The sequence below is a fragment of the Mizuhopecten yessoensis genome, unplaced genomic scaffold (assembly GCF_002113885.1).
Source record: "Mizuhopecten yessoensis strain PY_sf001 unplaced genomic scaffold, ASM211388v2 scaffold11179, whole genome shotgun sequence".
Classification (NCBI taxonomy): Eukaryota; Metazoa; Mollusca; class Bivalvia; order Pectinida; family Pectinidae; genus Mizuhopecten; species Mizuhopecten yessoensis.
Genome location: NW_018408919.1, coordinates 313,769 through 330,720, shown reverse-complemented (window position 1 = coordinate 330,720; position 16,952 = coordinate 313,769). Strand labels below are relative to the sequence as shown.

At 34.9% G+C, this 16,952-nt stretch overlaps 2 protein-coding genes across 2 annotated transcripts; both read left to right on the top strand.

Annotated features, from left to right (window-relative positions):
• Nucleotides 1-315: 315 nt before the first annotated feature.
• Nucleotides 316-1,978, top strand: LOC110440324. Its single transcript, XM_021483316.1, has 2 exons — nucleotides 316-622; nucleotides 955-1,978. The coding sequence occupies exon 2, from the start codon at nucleotides 962-964 to the stop codon at nucleotides 1,976-1,978; it is 1,017 nt and encodes a 338-aa protein (XP_021338991.1). The 5' UTR covers nucleotides 316-622; nucleotides 955-961.
• An 8,405-nt stretch (nucleotides 1,979-10,383) lies between these two features.
• Nucleotides 10,384-16,952, top strand: LOC110440378. Its single transcript, XM_021483426.1, has 4 exons — nucleotides 10,384-10,427; nucleotides 14,202-14,443; nucleotides 15,035-15,280; nucleotides 16,853-16,952. The coding sequence occupies exons 2-4, from the start codon at nucleotides 14,213-14,215 to the stop codon at nucleotides 16,943-16,945; spliced, it is 570 nt and encodes a 189-aa protein (XP_021339101.1). The 5' UTR covers nucleotides 10,384-10,427; nucleotides 14,202-14,212; the 3' UTR covers nucleotides 16,946-16,952.

Sequence of the window (16,952 nt, the reverse complement as noted above, 5' to 3'; positions counted from 1 at the left end):
TGTCTTCATATTTAGTCAAATATTTGCTTTGTTTTGTTAAATGATTAATAAATAAAACAAGCTAGTATTTGTAATATATATATATATATATATATATATATATATATATTATCATGAAAGTTGCTATTTTTTTGTTGGAGTCTCGGCATTAACACTGTTTGTATAACCCATGCGGAGAAGATAATCCTCAGGAGGTTTGTTTGTGATGTGTGATCAATAAAAGGAAACGTACAAATTGGTGAGTATGTCAGGGGAGTTTATTCTGAGCTGGTGTATTATGTTATACGGTATTATAAACTTCGCTTATTTGAATAAGTCATCTATTTTTAGCAAACAGTCACAATCTACCCATTATAGGACGGCAAAGGCTACGTCGATGCGAGGGCAATATATAAATCTATCCAAGGAAACAATTAGTGATATTTACCTGTTATTTAGAAGAAGATGACGTTTCAGTATACACCTATCCCAGGTAACAGTTGTTTACATATATGAGATAGGAAGACAGGAAGTATTGAAAATAGACTGTTCTAAGGTGTTCGAAGTGATAGAGCGTGGGTGTGTTTTGGAGTCGTTTGATGTACCAGGGATAACAGTATCTTGGCCAGTTACACATATACAGGTAAGTGTCTTTTTTGAGTTCATATTCAAAGGTTTAATATTTCCAAAAAAGACAAACGTATTATTGAAGAAGATATCAACCAAGAGAAAGTGTTCAAATGGTATTAAAATAGGTAAATAATGTATAAGGAAATTCAAAATGGCCGTTCTAGTTATAAATAGAACCAGCGCAAACGCGTATTGATTACTTGATATTAATGTAATTCACTGCAACAATACTCCATTTAAAGGTATTATTTTGTAGTTAGGTATATTATTTTGGCTGAAAAAACCCCATCTATTTGCTTTTATCTATAAACTCACTCATTATTTCCCTTTTTTTCTTGATCGTAGTCTTGAGATGCATAGACGGATAACAAAGAGTGAGATACGACAGATCGAATTCAACGAGGAAAATGCTGAACATATTCGACATTCATCGAAGTCGGTCATATCCCTCAACATCACAGTGGAAGAACATAGACAGACAACATCGTCATTCTTTAAACCAAAATGGATGAGGTCTTCCGACGAGGGCCAGAAAGTATCACGAATGGTTACAATTAAGCGATGGCTGCTTAAATCAACCCGCCCAAAACATCACAAGAAAAAGTCCAACAATTGTCTAAAAGAACTGCTTATTGTCAATGGATGTACAGGGCTTGATAATCCCGGATTCATCGATGAAGAAACAGAAGATAAATTTGATTCTTGTACGTTGGAAGTCGATGTGCCCGTTTGTGATTTGCCTCTCGTTGGTATTGTGGCTGATGAATTGAACGAGAAAGTGACACCAGAGGAACATTTATTTGACATGGACTGTCCCAACTTCGAACTTCTTTCTGGAAAACAAGACATTATGACACCTGGCCTTTGTTCTTTCACAAGGAGTGCGGTAATAACGGTTCATATGTTTGAACCCAGAAGTCCTTCTCTTGCAAGAGCAGTTCTTCCTCCTTCCAGTGCAAACGAAGGCGAGGGTTTTAAGATTTCTGCGTTTTCCGGTGAATGCACTGACAAAGAAAATGAGTATAATGCTGCAAAATACAATCAACAGAAACTTCAAAACAAGCTGTTAACACAAAGACTCCTCCGAAAGGAGAAGAGGACAAATATATTAATGAAAAGACTTTGGGAGATGACAGGGACACTGGTAAGACAGTCCAGGGCAATTACTATGCAAAACGCATGCATAGAAAGCATGGACAATACACTGTCCAAACTGGGAAGCCAGCTGACCAAAAAGAAAGAGAAACATGCAGTGACGAATGTTTATAATGTAGAGCATGTTGATTTGTTAACAATACCATCTGAGAGAAANGGGGGGGGGAGTTGCAATATCACTGAAAAAATACGTTATAACTGTGTTCAAATTTGATGGATAGTACATACTAGTTGACTGACATTATTATTTCCTCAAGGTCTGGGAGAGTATGTAGTGTTAGTTTTATATGTACGTATTCGTACGTGTAGAACGTATTGTCAATAGTGTAAACTATGTGCAGTAGACAAACATGAGAATACCTCAAAAGTGTTTGTGTATGCTCAAAATGACAATGTGAAGGTCACCGATAGTATTGATGGAAATTTTCTCACTCTAGCGACTCCCGAGACAAAAATCAATGACTAAATGTGGAACTATAAATAAATACAATGAAACTTGTTACCAGGTAGGAAAATAATTTCGGTTTGCTAGGTGACAGATATATACTTTCTGAATAATTGTTGTGTTTTCGAGGGATTCGGAACCGTTTGCGATGCCTTGTTTGAGTTTTAAAGAAAACAATGTAATTAAAATAATTTTCTAAATATAAGCGTCCAGAAACAAATCACGTCCAGATTATATAGCTTCTAATGTATTCAACTCATGCAATTTCTCAGAACAAGTTGGTATTTATTGTTCTGTTTAAATGGTTTTAAATGATATTAGTGATATTTAGATGAATTGTTTTTTCTTTAATAATTACTCAATTTTGCCGCCAGTTTAAATTTGTTCGACACATTTGATATCAGGACAAGAAATCAAAGTTCCGGAAATACAACATCAAGAACAAGAAAGAAAATTTTCAGCAACATATTTCCATAGATAAGCACTTTATTATATCGCTATTTCATGAAAAACAACAGAATGTGTTTTCCATAGTAAAGTTTGTATTCTCTATGGCTAGCAACGATGCTTTAAATACTAGTATTTCAGAGAAAAAAATGTGGCTGTTGATGAGTAAAAAGAAACATAAGTGCCGAATGTAGCCAAAATTTACAATGTCAAGTGCATGAGTCACCTCAGTAAATAACTGTAACCTAAATAGCGTACACCCAAAGACAAAGGCTAGATGCGATTTCAGTATTATCAGCCCTAGGTATAGATTACGGAGGTCATGCAAACCTTCGCTGGCGTGTCAGCTGATCTAATTGCGTGACGGTAAAACACAGGTAGCAACATATCAATATAAATTATGTCATACCTTAGGGATCTTGCATTAAACCATAAATACGGAGAAAGGAATTCGAATATAAAACTGAAACAACCAAACTATTGGCTGGTACTATTACAGTTAAAATATTATTAGCATGTGAATACATATGATAAAACATGATATTAACTAATAAATTTAGATGAATTTTTTATGAGTATTGCACGAGTATATATTTTTATCTTATCAGTGTTAAAAGTGTTTATTGAAGGTACACAGGTGAGCTTACAGGTCGTTAAATAGACTACACAAGGAAGTTCATGTATGTGTATGTGTGTATTGTACACTCGGTTGAGTATGTGTGTTTATTCATAATATGTCGACCTCAGTATCGTCTTACAACGTACATAATATATATTTTCTTGTTTTAGTTGGTTAATCAGGAGTAAATTTTACATCGTGTGATTAAGTATCAAGCTGTGTGCAATGACCTTTGACTTTACCGACAGCTTTATAACTGTACACACACACACACATGCACACACATATATATATTATAGGGAGTAACACAAAAACGAAAAGCTTTTTACAGAATTTATGTTCAATTTTTCTGGGCAATTTCTGTTTCACCAAGCCGAAAAATCGATTAGTCAAAACTACTAGTCAAGTATGTTCACAACTTTTATTCGCAAAAACAGGTATTTTTTCTGGTTATTTCGTTTCGTTTGTTTATACTTGTATACATGTTATATATCTATGTTTGTATGTTCATTATTATTTGTACTGTAAGTTTTGGTACTGATTGTTTGGTGCTATTTACATGGGGAGTTTAAAATAACAATCAAAATAAATATTATTCTAGTTGCTAGTTACTAGTCACTATTGCTAGTGGCAAATAAATGTAATACAATTTGATCTTATTACTATTGAAACAAAAGGGGAGCAGCGTAAAACCTTGAATTATATGAATTTCAAACATTACTTTCGAATTAATCGTGATTGAACTGTCTTTTAATGAACTAACTCGAAATTTTTTTTACGAAATAAGAAAAGAATATAGTCGTTAAAAAGTATTAATATAGAGGACACTGATTCAATGGTATTTATTTCTGATTGCTGGACGATACATAAATACGACTTATACATTACCATACTAATTTTGAGAGAAAAAAATAAAGTGTCAACAATACCGTATTACGAACTCGAAATCGATAAAACTAGGGCAAAATATGAACAAGGAAACAAGGAACTATAACATATTTATTCTTAAAAGATTAACCAATAGAAGATTTGATATATATTATTCCTAAAAGTACAGAAATTATTCTTAATTGATATTAAAAGGGACCTACCTGTTCCTACATTTTTGTTATTATGATATTAGACTTATCTTTCATTTTTCTCCATTCAGTATTCTTGAGGCATTATATAAATATATATGGTGCTAGCAAGGTATGTCACGTGACCTATGTATGATGTCGTCAGAAACGGTTTTTGTTAATAAAGAGGTCTTGCCCTTTAAATGATTTTTTATCACAAAATGCATCGTCCCAAGATATGTGTACTTGTTATGTTTATGTTTTTGTTTGCCATAACTGTACGTCATATAATGATAATGTGAGATACATTACTTTTAAGGGATGCCTGCGCCACTGCCGAAAAATGTCACTATGCGTTGGAAACATTTTTTCCGGCATGACTATACAATTGATACCAATGAATCGTTTTGCTGAAAAAGAAGCTTTACCTTTCGGAACATTTGTGAAAAATAAATAAAAAATAACTGTCGCTGTAAACAAGTGAGACACCTGATAAATGACAGTTCACTGTTCCAGTCGCCCTATAGTAATCTATCTTTTACGACATGAAGGGAAGGTTACTCTGCATAATAAATATTAAAACGGAATTTTCTCGTATTTTGTCTAAAGTGTGTCGGGAATTCTTTAGGTTTGATAATTAATTATCACGTTTACTCAATTCTTAATAGTTTATAAAACATCGAATTAGCAAAAAACATGGTAATCATCTTTCACTCCTTAGGAAATCTGCATATAATATACAATGATTTGTAAAAAGAATGTATTATTATCCAGAAATTTCTTGCATAGCTAGTAAAATAAATTTACGAGAAACAAATACATGTATAGTCTTGTTTAATTATGAATGTTACACAGAATCGTGTCATCTGCTTTCAAATGAGAAGCATAAAACATGTTTGAATGTACTCTTCCTTGTAGTTCTTATTAAAATATTATTACAAGTGATAAAACAGAATCAGAATATTAATTTCCTACTTGTATTTGATAACAATTGTACTGTAATATGAATATCGATGCGGTGTGTACACACGTGTTTGATTATCTCATTGTTTTCAAATGACTCAATTAAATGCCTTAGAGATAATTCGGGTTTTCTGGAGCCTTATTTAACTTAAGTGTTAACATTTTAATTGTCGTATTGACCCAGGGGCCTCAATAACTTTTTAAAATTTTAATAATTTTGATTTTCAAAAAAGAAATTAATAAAAAAAAATATGATCAAAAAATAATTATTGAAAATTTCAGTGTATGCTTAAGGATACAAGCCTGAAACCTGCTGGGTACAAGAGTACAAGAAAAACAAGTTCGAGAAGGACTAAATGTCGATCTGTTAGAGAAGATATGATACCAAAAACATAGGTAATAGGTTTGGTATCTCCATTGTTTTCATTATATGACACAGGGAGGTAGTCTCCAGGGGTTGGTCTGGACCTGCGGGTCAATCCTGGAAGCATGAATGTTTTTCTCTCCATGTCTAACATTTGTATATTTGGTTACAGGGTGGGGATACAATCCATGAATTCGTATGGAAGATGAAGGATTTCCTTGATTTACTTCTATTTCTTCTATTGGCACATCCTTTTCCCACTTGGGGCCACACAAACTGTTCATATAAACCTAAGTCGCACATGATAAGGATTCTCTAGACCAAATTTGGTTACAATCCCTCCATCCCTTTGGGAGAAGAAGCATTTTAAATATAAAGCTCTATCTCCCCTATTGGGCCCACCCATCTACCCCATGGAGAGGAGGGGGTACCCTCCTTTTATACAAAACTTAATTGTCTTTTCGTTCAGGTTCTCCTTATCAAAATTGGTTTAAACCCCTTCATTTGTATCGAAAGAAAAACATCTTATGATTAGTTTCTTTTCTTTACAATATTTGGTCCCGCCCCTCGTCAACAAGGAGACCACACCCTCCATTTATACAACACATTTATAGACGCCTTTGCCTACAAATAATCTATTCATATAGAAGGAGAAATCTTTTCAATGATTTACCTCTATCCCATATTGAGCCCAACCCCTCAGCCCTGAATCGGGGCCACTGCCTCAGTTTATACAAAATCGAGTCCTCTTTCCCTAGGTATGCTCCAGACCACATTTGTATAGAAGTATATTTTTTCTCTCTCTATTTCTCCAAATAAGGCCCTCCCCGCTCCCCGCTGCCCCCATCATCCGTTTAATCAAAAATTGAATTCCTTTTGCCGAAATCGAATTCCTTTTGCCTAAAGATGCTCTAGAACAAATTAGGATAAAAGCCAGAAGAAGAAATTCAAAATGTTCCTATATTTTCCCTATTGAGTCCCAACCCTCTGCCCTAAAGGGGCCACAGCCTCAGTTAATACAAACTTGAGTCCTTTTCCCTTAGCATTCTTGAGCCCACATTTGGTTTGGACCTTCATTTGTACAGAAGGAGAACGGTATTCCTCTATTTCTCCTCTTGGGCCCTGCCCCACTGCCCCCCATAATCTTTTGTTTACAAAATTGAGCCCCTTTGTCCAAAGATACTCTGGAACAAATCTGACAAAATCTCTTTTTTGGTTTAGAAAAAGATGTTTGAAGACTTACCATTTTCCCCCTTTTTGACCCCACCCCCACCCCCTCAGCTGGTAAGGACATTTGATCTTACCGATGCAGAAAATCCGGGTGTAGATGAATGACCCTGAGAAGGCCCCCGGAACCGCTGCAAACAGAACAGAAACAGAGATCCTTTGTGTGTTTACAAGAGCCAAACAGCACAAAGAGGATCGGGGGAATGCCTACATAGTATGAATAGTAAGGTGTGTAATGTATATAGCTAACAGCAGAAATTTGAACCTTTATGTTTACCACATAACTAATCACAGTGATACTGATATGCCGAGTGACGTCATTTGTACATTAGCTCTGAGTTATTGTTCAGTACTGGACATGCATACAGACTTGATAGTGGATATACACTTAGTGGGAAGCTTGTAAAATTAAATACTTGGTATAAGTTTAAAACAGACATACAGATATTTATGAATATTTCATTACCATTTGGTATTGCTATGAACATTTGGGCAGGTATTTATTTCTATAAACATTACTGGAAATTTCTGATAATAGCTCGGTCACATAGACATCGTAGGAAAGTTTGAAGCAAAATAACTTCAAGTAGGCACACATGAGATGGATTATTCGTTTGGTTGTTTGTTTGTGTGATTTTGTAAACAGTAGGTGCTATTGAAGCTATCTTTAAAATGAAAAAGATTATTAAAAAACCCATTTCAATGACACTTTGCATTAAGAGTTTTAGGAGCAACGGTAAATGTATTCTTTGGGTTACCTATTGATTAGAAAGGTTATGTAAAATGACCATTTTAACTCCCCTCTATTTTTATTATTTACCTAAGATGACGATGTAAAAACACTTCTGATGTTAATATAATGTGTTCTTGCCAGCAATAGGAAATTATATCTTCTACAAAAGAAAATTTTAACGAGTCATATCTTTTTTAAATTCAGCGTTAGTGATAGAGGTATTTTAACGGCGTAGGTTTATTGTGAGTGGTGTCAGTTGCAAAATCTGCTTCCGTGTCGGTGGAAAATTCTAGACCTGTCGGCAATCACACCGGGTTACCTTTTTCTTACGCATGCGTACTGTGAGTATATGTAGGCACAAATCATTGGGGATTTACACGGAGACGTGTACATTTGGTTTCTTATGAGGTAAGCGTATATTGAGATTCTTCTTTTTAAACATATGTACAATTATATTTTACTAATGATATATGTTTTACATGAGATTGTTTTTGTAAATGTTATTGAACAATGCCTGTATAATACCATGAAGAATCAATTAAGCAGAAATAGGTTAAGCCTGCGCCGTCCAACTTGTATTCACAAATGGATTTTTTTAACTTGCTGTTAGACAAATTTAAAAGCATCAAATGTGATTTATATTCACTGTATTTTGAAATACAGCAAAACGCCATTTACTCGAACTCGCATTACTCCAATACCCCCTATTCCTCGGATTGTTCGCTTTTTCCTGATCGTGTTGTTCTTAAATAAACCTCGGATAACTCGAAAGTTGCCATTGCTCTTATACCCCGAATTCCTCGAATAGGTATTAAAACTTGAGTATGTCTCTGAATACGTCGTGATTGTTAATTTCGGTACCAATCAACATTATAATGTAACAGGGATCAAAGATTCCCTTCGTTTTAAAAATTTATCGGAGAGTTCCTACAATTTGGCGGATTGCCAAAACGACAAGTACGTTACACATAGCATTTTTGGTTGTTTGGTTATTTATTGGTTTGTGTGATTTTGTAAACATTAGGTGTTATTGTAGCTATATTAGAATGAAAAAGATTATAAAAAAACCCATTTCAATGACACTTTGCATTGTTTTAAAAACAACGGTAAATGTATTCTTTAGGTTACCTATTGACTAGAAAGGTTATGTAAAATGACCATTTGAACTCCCCTCAATTTTTATTATTTACCTCAGATGACAATGTAAAAACACTTCTGATATAATAATGTGTTCTTGCCTGCAATAGGAAATCATTATCTTCTACAAAAGAAGATTTTAACGATTCATAGTTTTGTTTAGTTATGTGTAAGTGATAGAGGTATTTTAACGGCGTAGGTTTATTGTGAGTGGTGTCAGTTGCAAAATCTGCTTCCGTGTCGGAGCAAAAAATCTAGACCTGTCGGCAATCACCCAGGGCTACCTGTTGGCAATCAACCATTGTTACCTACTTGTTACGCATGCGTACTGTGAATATATGTAGGAACAAATTATTGGGGATTTACACGGAGACGTGTAAAGAAAAATCTTATGAGGTAAGCTTATATTCAGATTCTTCTTTTTAAAACATGTGTACAATGATAATTTATTAATGAAATATGTTTTACATGAGATTGTTCTTGTAAATGTTATTGAACAATGCTTGTATAATACCATGAAAAATCAATTAGGCAGATATAGTTTAAGCCTGTGCCGTCCAACTTGTATCTACAAATAGATTTTGTATTTTTTTTTAATTTGCTGTTAGACACATTTAAAAGCATCATATGCGATTTATGTTCACTGTATTTCGAAGTACAGTAAAACGCCACTTACTCGAACTCGCATTACTCGAATCCCCCTATTCCTCGAATTTGTCGCATTGTCCTGATCGTGTTCTTAAATATTCTTTGTAAATTAACCTCGGATAACTCGAAAGTTGTCATTGCTCTAATAACCCGAATTCCTCGAACAGGTAGACACACTCACGTGTATAGCCGCGTGACAACGATATGCCTCGAGGCACAGACTGTGTAAGATAGAGCTGTCTCGGTGTGAAAGAGGTGTAGGACATTTCTATCTTGCACCCCATTTTACGTGACGTGACGTTACCATGGCTCAACAATGAGGCGACGTCACGAATTTGGAACTCTCCGATGCCGCAATGCGGAAAAAGCGACGTGATGAAATTAAAATCTTTTACGATATATATACCGTACACATTAGAACGATGAGATTAATTTTTATAGGCAAACAATATTTGCGAATATGTGATCTGCTAAATAAGGCTGGCTTTCGTCTAAATAGTTCATGGAAAACATCGATATTTTCAAAATGGTTGCCAGTCCAAACACATTTCATGGTTTCTGAGCTTATTCTGGTGGTTGGAATGAGAGAAAAATACTCTTTCATGCCAAAGTGTGCAGGATAGGGAAATTCCACCCTTGGGGTTTTCAAATTTGGGTAAAACCATCGGCAAAGCCTCAGGTTTTACCAAATTTGAAAACCCCTCGGGTGGAATTACCCTATCCTACAGCCCTATGCATGACAGAGTCTTATAATCTTCTTCAAAAGATGATTTTAACGAGCCATTTTTATTTTAATTCAGCGTAAGTGAATTTTTAACGACGTAGATTTATTGTGAGTGGTGTCAGTTGCAAAATCTGCTTTCGTGTCGGTGGAAAATTCTAGACCTGTCGGCAATCACACCGAGCTACCTGTCGGCAATCACCCTGGGTTACCTACTTCTTACGCATGCGTACTATGAATATATGTAGGCACAAATCATTGGGGATTTACACGGAGACGTGTACATTTGGTTTCTTATGAGGTAAGCGTATATTGAGATTCTTCTTTTTAAACATATGTACAATTATATTTTATTAATGATATATGTTTTACATGAGATTGTTTTTGTAAATGTTATTGAACAATGCCTGTATAAAACCATGAAGAATCAATTAAGCAGATATAGTTTAAGCCTGCGCCGTCCAACTTGTATTCACGAATGGATTTTTTTAACTTGCTGTTAGACAAATTTAAAAGCATCATATGTGATTTATATTCACTGTATTTCGATGTACAGTAAAACGCCACTTACTCGAACTCGCATTTTTCGAATACCCCCTATTCCTCGAATTGTTCGCTTTTTCCTGATCGTGTTCTTAAATATATTTTTTTGTAAATTAACCTTGGATAACTCGAAAGTTGTCATTGCTCTTATATCCCGAATTCCTCGTACAGGTAAACACACTCATGTGTAGAGCCGCATGAAAACGACATGCCTCGAGGCACAGACTGCGGTCCACGCTCATTGTGCTTTTAAATACAGGTGTCGGCCTGATGTCAGATAATTAGAGGATTATCGGAAGTAACATGAACTACCTGCACCGTTACCCTGTTGTAGGTAGCTGCATTTTGAATTCCAGACAATGTTTTGAAATCGACGATTTGGAAGAAGTGTTAATTCACTAGGTGTGTACAATATTTCGGCATGGCAATATAAAGTGGAAATCACATAGCGGTTCCCGAACATCTTTAAAGATATTAAAACTTGAATATGTCGCTGAATACGTCGTGATTGTTATTTTCGGTATCAATCAATATTATAATGTAACAGGGATCAAAGATTCCCTTCGTTTTTAAAATTGATCGGAGAGTTCCTTTCGGTTTTTTTTTTTTTTTTTTTTTTTTTTAATTTTTTTTTTTTTTTTTTTTTTTTTTTTTTTTTAAATTTCATTTTTTTCATTTTTCTTATTATATTTTCAAATTTATATGACATAAACATGTATACAGATATACATACAGTGTACATGGGCGTCTAGAATCGCCTTTAAATAATGTACATACTGTTCAAAATATTCTATCAAGTATCAGTATTCGTCTTACATATATATTAACAAATAAGTATAAATTCACATTTTGATATAAAAAATAAACTTCCGGATATATTTTTAAAATTAATATGGCCGAATACAATTTGGCGGACTGCCAAAACGACAAGTACGTTACACTTAGAGCTTTTTTTCTCCTTTATTTTACTTCCTTTCTTAAAACCGATGGCTATGTTTTTATTGTATAGCTATTTTATTGGTTGTTACATGTTGTCATCTTAATAAACCTTTTTTTACTTCCTTTATCTACTTTCCGCAATACCAGTGTGTATTACGTCCTACCCATGTGTAAACACACATCATACCTATGTGTATCACATGATCTTCCCATATGTATCACAATGTTTATCATGTGACCCATCGATGTCACATGACCTACCTGTTCTTCATTGCGTATATCAGTCTAGCCATTACACTCCTGGTAGCCTGAACAATACGGTCATCTTCACTCTCTGATATGTGTCTGTAGGCAATGGCAGATAAAAATGGTGGCATCATCAGCTCCACAGTAGCAGCAACCACTATCAACAACAACAGCACAAGGAAATAATCTGCATGACAGTAACTTTATACAGGCACATACGATATATAATACAAGAAAATCAGTCGGGTACAACCTAGTATATATGGCAGATTTTTTCCAAGCTCGGTCCAGTCAGAAATGTATCTCTTTGCAGATGACACCAATATTTTTAAAATAATAAAAAACAGAGAAAATAGTGATGATCTCCAGAAAGGTCTAGATACAATGTGTAAGTGGAGCGACACATGGCTACTTAAAATGCATCCCGACAAGTGCAAACACATGAGATTGGGTAAGGAGACCACCCGAGGACAGGAAACCCCCGGACCAACCTATCATCTCTATTGTAAAAACTTACAGACAATCACCCAGGAAAAGGATATCGGGGCTATCATAGACTCCAATTTATCCTTTCATAACCACATAAGTGAAAAAATAAAAAAGCGAATTACATGTTTGCACTTCTAAGGAGAACATTCCAGTTTATGGATCAAAGGTCGTTTGTTCAATTATACAAATACCTAGTACGCTCACAATTGGACTATGCGAGCCCTGTATGGGCACTTTACCTAAAAAGGCACATCGATAAGATAGGGGGAGTGCAACGAAGAGCAACCAAGTACCTTCCAGGCATGAGTAACCTCAGCTAAAGCCAGAGACTGGAAAGCCTCCAGCTTCCAACATTAGCCTTCAGAAGAGTAAGAGAGGAAAAACTCTTTTTCAAAAGATCGCCATCAACATGGGAAAAACTACCTGAATATGTTACTTCAACAAATAATGTTAACAAATTTAAAAAATGAACTAGACAACCACTGGAAAAACTACAGAGCTGCAATCATATAATTGTCAAATTGTATATATTATATGCATAATAAAACTTTATATTTACATTTGCATGGCATTGTCACTATATAGGCTATTTGAAAGCTGTGTCGTTGATGGGACTTTATTACCATGCACCACGAGACATTATTCTTAGCGTATTAATACAAAACCGACCGGAACTACAATATCCAATGTAAACAAATATGGCTGCTGCTGAAATATCGCTGGGCATTGTGAGAATGTAAATGAAACTGTGTAAAAAAACACCAGGAAAATATTGAAAAACACACCTTTTATTACAACAAAAACAAAATCAAGGTCTGCAATATCTAACAAAATGCACATCAATTTAAATAACCAATGCCGGTAATGGGAACAATTTTAACACCCCTGCAACTCGTTTCAGAAATATCGGCTGTTACAATGCACTGATCCACAGGGGTTCTTTACAAATGTCTGAAATACACAGATGTTATAGACCTACTGATATGAGTCACAGCACACATAAATAAACACAAGGCATATGTGTATTTCAGACATTTGTAACGAACCCCTGTGCTCTGTATGATGATGACTATCACGCGTCTATCAGCCACGGTTTTCTCAGTTTCTGACGACATTTAAAATAACGAGGCTGTTGTAGAATCTACCGACTGTAGTTAGGTTCCCATACATTTAACAAATAAATTCACGACTGGATTTTTCATTTCTCCCTGCTCATTCAACTTCCCAAAATAACTCCCTCGTGGAGGGCAAAGTCGGATTACGGTGTTCACTGTATTTATCCACGCGAGAAATTTGTTCTGGGGGAAAATCGAAACAATTTCAAATCTTACTTTCAGCTCAGATTTCTATTGATAAAATTAAATCAGCCTATAGACATGTCATACGCAATTGTATTGATACTGAATTGTGGAATGATAAAATTTCAAAGTACTACTTTGTTTTCCAATCAGCACGCGACAACACGAATTTGTGTGAACTGTCGATAAGGGGAAAATTTTAAATTTTAAATATAATTGTAAGTATAAGTATTGAACTGTTTTTATTTATGGTATTTACGATCTATTTGAATGACATAGCTTTGCAAGCGCACTATGCGCTAGCTTATACAATAAGTATGTATTTTTTGAGTCTGGTATAGAGGGCTATATGTATAAGTCCTGAATAGGAAATAAAGTTTCCTAATCTTAACTTATATTTAAAAAGAAATAAATTGAAAGTCTCTCATGATATAGAAGTATATATCTATACTGACATGCAAGTTTTCGTCAGCAGTGTTAATTTTGTAATTAAATGAATGTATAAGAAAATAATAATCAATAAAGTTTAAAAAAAACCTGATTTGCGATTTTTGTTTCAGTGTGTGCAACTATGGCTACTAACTGTCTTGATGCCACAGATGATAATAAAAAAGAAGAAAGGACAAACTCTCAGGAAGAACACCATGGACAGATTGAGAAAACAACTGACAAAATGAACGATAGGGAACAAGAATTAGCTAGAAGAGAATTAGAACTCTCGCGCAGAGAGGATGAAATTTCAAGAAGGGAGCAATTATTCTTAATGATGGAAGGTCTACGTGTAGAGTTAGAACATGGCAAGGTAAGGAAACGTCGTGCGTCGTTCGTCGTGCGTAAACTTTTTACATTTTCGACTTCTACTCAACAACTCAAAAATCTTCTTCTCCAAACTCAGAGGTACTACTGTCAATGTATTTGCATGTATGGAAAAATCATCAGGGGATTTATTTAGAGTGAAAATTTCAGTACTTCCGGGCCACCCGTTCTCCCTTGGTGAGGGGGTGGTGAGGGGGTTAATTTGACTATAGTTTATATAGAGAAATAACACTTTTGGGTATATTTCGTTCATTTTCAGCAGGAAATGATTTAAACTTGGTTGGAATGATTATGTTGCCAGATGGCAATTAGATGGTTTCAGAAAATAAGATCCTGCCCCATCCTCAGGGGCTGGAGGGTTGGAAAAGGTTCATGGGGAACTGGTTAAAAGTAAATCTTCTTCATCAGACTTTTACAAACAAATACTCTTCATGGAAAGAAAGGTCCTTAGGTGTATTATCTAAATTGTAAATTTCATTATCTCCAAGGTCATCTGCTCTCCGTTGGGGAGACGATACAGTTTATTCTAGTTTATATAGGGAAATTACACTTCCGACTATATTGTGTCCATTTTCAGCAAAACGATAGGGAAGAAGAATTAGCTATGAGAGAATTAAAAGTCTCTCGTAGGGAGGATGAAATTTCAAGAAGGGAAAATGCTTATTTATCCAGTCAGCAAGATACCAATACGAGTCCTCGAAACATAGAAATGAATGGATGCAATTATATTCAAATTGGATTTGGAAATGATGGAGTCCAGCAGAAATTGGAACAAGAATCCTTAATGATGGAAGGTCTACGTGTAGAGTTAGAACATGTCAAGGTAAGGAAACACATTAGACTTCATTCAAAAATATGAGAATACTTGTTAAATTAGCTAAAACATTGACAAATAAATGAGGAAGAGACCTTTTAGGTCACCTGAGCTTTGCTCAAGTAACCTTTTCTGATCCCTTTCCGTTCGTCGTCGTCCGTCGTGCGTAAACTTTTTACATTTTCGACTACTACACAACAACCAGTAGATTGAATTTTTTAAACTTGGACAGATTCATCCTTGGTATATTAGGCTACACAATTATAAAATTGGGATTCCTACCCCAACCCTAGGGTCCTAGGCAGGGCCCGAAGGGAAAATTAACCAATATTTCAAAAATCTTTTTCTCCAGACTCGGAGGTACTTCAGTGAATTTATCTGCATGGATAGCCAGATCATCAGGGGCTTTATTTAACTTTTAATTTCAGTACCCCCGGACCATCCGTTATTACTATATTAACTATAGTTTATATAAGGAAATAACACTTTTGGTTATATTTTGTCAATATTCAGTAGGAAATTATTCTAACTTGGTGATAATTATCCTTGAAAGAAGATAGTATTAAATTATAAAATTTGGATTCCTGTCCCAACCCCAGGGACCAGGGCGGGGCTCCAAAGGAAAAATTAACCAATATTTCAATAATCTTCTTCTCCAGACTCAGAGGTACTACAGTCAATGTATCTGCATAAATGGAAAAATCATCCGGAGATTTATTTAGATTGAACATTTTAGTTCCCCCTGGTCCCCCGTTCTCCCTAGGGGAGGGGGTAAATTTGGCTATAAGTTATATAGATAAATAACACTTTTGGGTATATTTCGTTCATTTTCAGCAGGAAATTATTTAAACTTGGTTGGAATGATTATGTTACCAGATGGCAATTAGATGGTTTGAAAAAATAAGATCCTGCCCCATCCCCAGTGGCTGGAGGGTTGGAAAACGGTTCTAGGGGAAAATGGTTAAAAGTAAATTTTCTTCATCAGAATTTTACAAACAAATACTCTTCATGGAAAGAAAGGTCCTTAGGTGCATTATCTAAATTGTAAATTTCATTATCTCCCAGGTTATCTGCTCTCCCTTGGGGCGAGGATAAAGTTTACTATAGTTAATATAGGGAAATAACACTTCTGACTATATCTTGTCCATTTTCAGCAAGAAATAATTCAAACTTAGTTGGAATAGTTATAATGAAATTGAAATCAATAGCATCAGAAAGTAAGATCCTGAACTATCCCAAGGGTTGGCCATAGAGGAAAATTGGCTAAATAACTATAGATATTATATTTCTCAATAGCAAAATAATTATTTAAATTGTTTTTTTAAGTTCTTATCCTTTCGTGACATGACATGACACGTGTTATATTTCACGTCGTTTACATGTTGATTTCCACATCAAATCTTAACAATGAAATCGAGCTACAAGTACCTATAATATAACTCATGTGACCGCTAAGGCCCTTGGGTCTCTTGTTTAAAAACGTTACAAATAAGTACTTTTGAGTATGACGTTTAACTAATAAAACCAATGTAGCGACATTTTAACTATTGTGTAATGTTGATATTTCTAACTTAATTGCAGAATACGACTAACACAATTCTTGAATGTGTGAAAGATCTTAAAAAAGAATCTACAAATCTCAGGAGCAGTGACAAAATTAGGTACAAACAGTGAATGATGA